The sequence below is a fragment of the Jaculus jaculus genome, chromosome X (assembly GCF_020740685.1).
Source record: "Jaculus jaculus isolate mJacJac1 chromosome X, mJacJac1.mat.Y.cur, whole genome shotgun sequence".
Taxonomy (NCBI): Eukaryota; Metazoa; Chordata; class Mammalia; order Rodentia; family Dipodidae; genus Jaculus; species Jaculus jaculus.
Genome location: NC_059125.1, coordinates 71,578,269 through 71,584,232, shown reverse-complemented (window position 1 = coordinate 71,584,232; position 5,964 = coordinate 71,578,269). Strand labels below are relative to the sequence as shown.

General features: G+C 39.3%; 1 protein-coding gene across 1 annotated transcript; it reads right to left on the bottom strand.

The window, feature by feature from the left end:
• Positions 1-350: 350 nt before the first annotated feature.
• Positions 351-1,223, bottom strand: LOC101596945 (polycomb group RING finger protein 6-like). The gene has a single exon (XM_045139886.1). It carries the CDS (start codon positions 1,221-1,223, stop codon positions 351-353), a length of 873 nt encoding a protein of 290 aa, XP_044995821.1.
• Positions 1,224-5,964: the final 4,741 nt, after the last annotated feature.

The following is a 5,964-nucleotide window of genomic DNA, read 5'->3' as shown; positions in this document are numbered from 1 at the left end:
AAAGAGACATGGCTCAATAAACAACGAACAAAATTGGAGCCAATTTTTCTTAAAGAGGAAAAGCAAAAGTCAACTTCTACATATCTGCAATCACAAGCCATTTTAAAATCCAGTGCTCTGAATGTTTTTTTTTTTTTTTTCTCTGCATTCCGAGTGCTTTTTACAGAGTCTAGTGAAATAGACGCAGTCCATCATTCCAAGTTGTACTTCTAAATGCCTGGATTCCCATTGCTGAAAATAGGTGTGTCATAAACAGTGCACAGTGGTGGTGATTGAAATTTTCTAGAAATCTCTGGTGGGATGTGCTACTTCAGAAGCCGCCTTTCTTCCTCAAAATACTGCTACCATTTTCAAGCTTCTTTCGGAGGAGAAACAACTCGGTAATAAAGGACAAGCAGGCCATCCTGCATCCCTGCTTCCCCTACTGTATGTTGGATTTCTCCCAGATTTTGAGATTCCTTCAGCAAGTGACCAGCACATGTGATTTCTACCTGACAAGATGGGTCGAGGCCCATTTTCCTTTTAAGGAATTTTTCTATATGTCCAATAGTTGCATTTCCTGAAATTTGGATAGACTTCTTTTTAAGAGGTTCAACATGGCCTGTACCTTCATTAGCACCCATAAACTCCAGTAATAAAGACACATTAACTTGAGTTGGAACAGGAGGCAGTGATTGTGCAGCATTCTCAGCATCTTCTTGGCTGGAAATGGTCGCCTGAGGAACAGCAACTTGAAGTGCTTCTTGACCTGCTTTATAGAAATCACATCTTCGCTTTTTTTCTTTTTCTTCTAGATCATTCACTAATTTGTGCACTATGTTTTGTAACTGTGGATCCAACCTTAAGTTATAATGAGGTTTTGCCTGATGTACCACTGTGTTGCACTTTGGACATCTGTTGCTTTGATTAAAATGTTTCACAATGCAGCTCTTACAAAAGGTATGAAGACATTCTGTAATGGTTGTTGCATCAATTAAATACCCTTTGCAAATATAACATGAGATGAATGGCATTAGCTCGCTAAGGTTAACCAAGCTCTCCTCTGGCTCATCTAAGTCAAGCTTGTCCTCCTCCTGCTGTGGAGGCTGGAAGCCCAAGTCACCTGGAGTGCCAGTATCAGATGTTGTGGCCAGGCCCTCCTCCTCAGCTGGGGATGGGGGTGGAACAGCCTCTGCTCCCTCCACATTATTGGTATCAGTGTTGCCTGCTGGGACACTTTCCATGGGTATGGTGATAGCAGGGACACAAATTAGGCAAGGTGAGAAGAACCCGTGAGGCAGATGAACCTGTGAGGCAAGAAGAACCATGAGGAGACATGAGCTAAATCCAACAGAACTGGCAAAGCAAACTGGAACCAGCGAGATGAAGGCAACTAAACCCACCACCACTCAAATCAACTGAAAGAGAGGCGGAAGAGACAAAGTAACAGACATGGGCAGATGGCAGGGGCAGCTAGGAAATGTAATTCATCTAAACCAACTGGAAGCTAAGGATCTTGTAGCAGGGTGGGCGTGGCTATGCCTTAAAGGAATCTAGCCCACTTTTCTTTTTCAAAGGTTTCATGATCCCACTGTGGCTTTTAAAAGTATATTTCTTATTTCAACAAACAGGTTTCTATTTTTATCAATTTACACTGAAAGCCCCAAATTAGATGCCATGCAATGTTGAACTAGGAATAATGATTTCATGTTGAGCTCCAGTTATATGTTTATTCTGTGGTAAAACATATTCACCAAAGATTATTTCTGTTACTAAGTATGAATTCCCTACCTTGAAATATACAAAAGTCTATTTATTTTGAGGAATAATCTATTGGCACAGGATGGAAATCTACCTTGTATTTGAAAACTCACTATGAAGCACCTTTTCTTTTCTGTTTTGAAATAGAGTCTTGCTATATACCCACCAGAAACTCAGAGTTGGGGTTGTGTGTTGAGACCAGGCTCCTTCTGCCCCATCCTCCCATGCACTGTGACTACAGGTGTGAACAACCACAGCATTTTAAGATCAGCTTTACTTATTGATTTGTAGAAATTTATATATTCATATTAATCATCAGATACATGATTATCAAATAATTTCTCCCACTCTGTAGTTTACATTTTCATCTTCTTGATTAGGTTCTTTAGGTTTTATTTTGTGTTACAGGGTTTTGATATGCACCACTAGCTGGCTTGAAACTTACTATGTGGACCAGGCTAGCTTGGAACTTGTTGGTGATCATACTGCCTCTGCCTCTTGAGTGCTATTATTATTGTCATGTGTCACCACACCCAGATGACTGCATCCTTTTTCTCAGAAGTTTTATTTTGATTTTTTAGGTAATGCCTCATATGGTCCAACTGTAGTATAGGATGGCCTTGAACTACTGGTCCTGAATCCTCTGAATTTTGTTTTACTACTACTTATGTTTTTAATTTTGCTATTTATGACTTATATTCCATCTAAGAAATCACTGCCAAATACAATGTCAAGTTTTCTCTCATAAATTCTTGTTAGAGTTTATTGTTTTAATTGATATATTTTTACTTAATTTTTTAAACACTAAACCATCTCTCCAGTCCATGTTTTTTTTTATTTTAAGATTTATTTTTCTTTATTGGGGGGGAATGGGCATGCCAGGGCCTCTGGGCACTGCAAATGACCTCCAGGTACATGCACCATCATATGCATCTGGCTTACATGGGACCTGAAGAATAGAACATGGGTCTTTAGGCTTCCCAGGCAAGCATCTTAACTGCTAAGCCATTTTCTCCAGCCCTTAGTTAACTTTTTATATAGTGCATGGTAAGGAACCTCCTATGTTCTTTTGCATAAGAAGTTTTGCCAAACAACTTTTGTTGAAAAGTGTTCTTTCCTCATTATGTGGTCTTACACACTTATCAAGAATCACCTGCCCATATACTTGAGGGTTTACTTCTGAACTCTCTATGCTACTAATTAGGTATAAAAATTATTTTCTGTTAAGGATCTTTAGATCACATTGGTATAAAGCTTAAGGTGCAATTATCTAACATTTAAATTTAATTTTTCCTTTAGTGCAATAGCACGGAGGCCTTAATATAGGATATTTTAGGGCAATGAGTACTAAGACTGTGGGAAATTCAAATAACACTACTGTTAATATGAGGAATACTTATTTCCCTCTAATATGCATTCAGTGCTTTTCTTAGATTACAAGGGGTAATCTAACGAGACTTCCAGATATATGATGTAAGCCCCATAAACACAGGTCTATCAACCTTTGTTTTTTTATGAATTTTAGACTGTATAATTCATCAGCTATGTTTTTCTAAGGTCAATATATACAGTTTGTTATATATAAGGGCTTTATTGTCTTTTTCTTTTTTAAACTTTGTAGTACTATGGATTGAACCAAGGATCTCATGCATGTTAGGCAAGCACTTTATCACTGGGCTTTATTCTTTTATTAACATTACCATTTTGTTAACTATTTCTTTTGAGACATTCTCAGTACACTTTATATTCTTGAATGGTTGCAGGACATTCTGAGTGGGTGGGGTGAAGTGAACCTCAGCAATGGTGACACTAAAGTGTTCTCCCTTTTTTTATTAAACATCTTGTTTTGGAGCTTCAAGGTGTGATTGTTAAAAGGGGCCCTAAGGATTAGAATTTCTCCAGAAAATTCCATGCTGGGGATGAGAACAGCCCACCCTCAGTAGGCCCTGCAGCCGTTTTGGGGCTTATTTGGGCTTACAGTTGAATATATATATGAGTATTTCCTGGCTTTGTTTTATCTTTTCTATAAATTACTACACTATTATGGCAAGATGGGGAGAGATTAAGCACTTCTCTCTCCACACTTCTGATCAAAATTTTAAATAAAAATATTTTCTTCCACCAATATTCGTCTGTTTTTCAGTAGACTTGTGAGCCATGAGTCTTAATATTCTATAAGATGATACTGTCTTCCCCCACAGGATCTGAGAAAGAATTGCAACATAACCATGGTAAGTGAAAACTCAAGAGTTTACACCCAGACTACATTTGGCTGGGTGTTATGCCCTGGGTCCTGATGGAGAAATTTCACCCTGATGCTTCATTTTGGCTTTGCACACAGGAGAGGCTCTCCTATGCACCAGGGCAGGCCCAGATGGGTGGCAAAGCAACAATGAAGTTCGTCCTAACATTTGTCAGTGTTGCCCTGTCTACTGAGCAGGCACTTATCAGAATTTTTCATAAACACTTGTAGGAAAAGCACACTTCACTCTGTTCAGAAGGGTCTTCTCACTTGCAATAATCAATATAAAAATGGGTGACCTAAAGAATGAAATCTTCAGTTCTAGACAACTTACTCAAGTGAGATTAGAATTTATGGAAGGCTGAGCTTTCAACTTCTGAATTCAGGCTATGTATCCATAGCAATACCCAGCAAAGGCCAAAATAAAAAGATCCATAAAAGGCACAGTCTGCTAAAGTGCAAGTCTATGCAAAAACATACCTGGTGTCTTTTTGCTAAGCTAAGAGATGTCAAGTAGTATGTCTCTGAAGTGTGGGGCAAACCCACTATGCCTTCTCCACCAATCGTTCTAGGTTCCAGGTTCTATTACTATTTAGTTATGATGTTCCCAACCACCCAGGAGATAACTGTCATTCAAAAGACAGTTTGTCACTTGAGAGACAGAGAGTAATAGGAGAGTCACTGTAAATTCATGGCCACCCTGGGATTAGAGTCAGTTCCAGGTCTGCCTTAGCTACAGTGGGGCCATACCTCTAAAAGAACAAAAACAAACAAACACGACAGTTTGCTATCCTCACAGATGTCAGGAATAAAGATTTTGCTACATCATTTAGACCCAAATGAGGTGGTTTTGAGGTAAAGATGGAATAGGGAGGAGTAAAATTGTGGGCAAGAGCTTTTCTTGGGATCTCCTAGGGAAGATAGGTTTATCTTTTACCTTTATAATGACAGCTATTCATATGGAGTGAGATGAGTTTTAATGTGCATTTCCCTAATGATTAGTGATATGGGGCTTTTTCAAAAATATTTGAGATACCTCCCACACAGGAACTTATACATTCATGGCCCCACAGTGAGTACCAGTAAACCCACTTAGGAGGGCCCTCAATGGAATGAGGGTGAGGGAGTAGGATATAAAAGTATAGCCAAATAGGAATATAATCAAAACATGATTTGTTCATACAGTATAGTTCATAATTAACAAAAAAATAAAAACTGGGGGCTAGAGAGATTACTCAATGGTTAAAGTGTTTACCACAAGGACCCTAATGACCTGCGTTCAGTTCCCCAGTATCCACGTAAAGCCAGATGTACAAGGTAACATGTGCACGTGGAGTTCAGTGGGCCCATTTTCTCCCTCTCTCTCCCCCCTCTCTGCCTCTTTCTCTCAAATAAATGAATAAAATATTTAAAAAATGCATTTGTTGGTTATTTGTGTCTTTTCTTGAGAGATGTCCACTTAGGTCTGAAATACTTCAAGTGACAACTTTCTGAGTTAGGCAGATTAGGAAAAGAGCCCTTAGTAATACAAAATGGTGAAAGGAGGTAATTGCCACTCCTTCCTGTCCTGGAGGAATATTTCCCACCACCCTGCTATCTTGGTGAGTGAGTTGAGGAGCATCCTGAGACCAGCTTAGTATTGGATGTACTGGAGTTTGGTTACAGTGGCTACAGGCCCTGGCATGCCCATTCTCTCTGTCTCTGTTCTATCTCTCTCACTCTTTGCTTGCAAATCAATCAATAAAAAAAAAAAATAAAGATATTGGTAGGACTGCCTAAAAGCTGAAGTTGAAAAGTACTGTGGGTGCTCTAGGCTGGAGCAACTATTTTTGATCACCAGCTACCTGCCTTGGAACCTTCACACAAGGCTTCTCTGAACTCAGACAAGGAACACTGAGGATGAGCACATGGACAATTCAACATGCTAACCTGATTCTAGCCAGCACGTGGGCAAGGTATGCTGCCCTGCTAAGACAGCCACA

Coding starts and splice junctions, on each gene's coding strand:
- LOC101596945 (XM_045139886.1), bottom strand. CDS start 1,223: ATGGAAAGTGTCCCAGCAGGCAACACTGATACCAATAATGTGGAGGGA.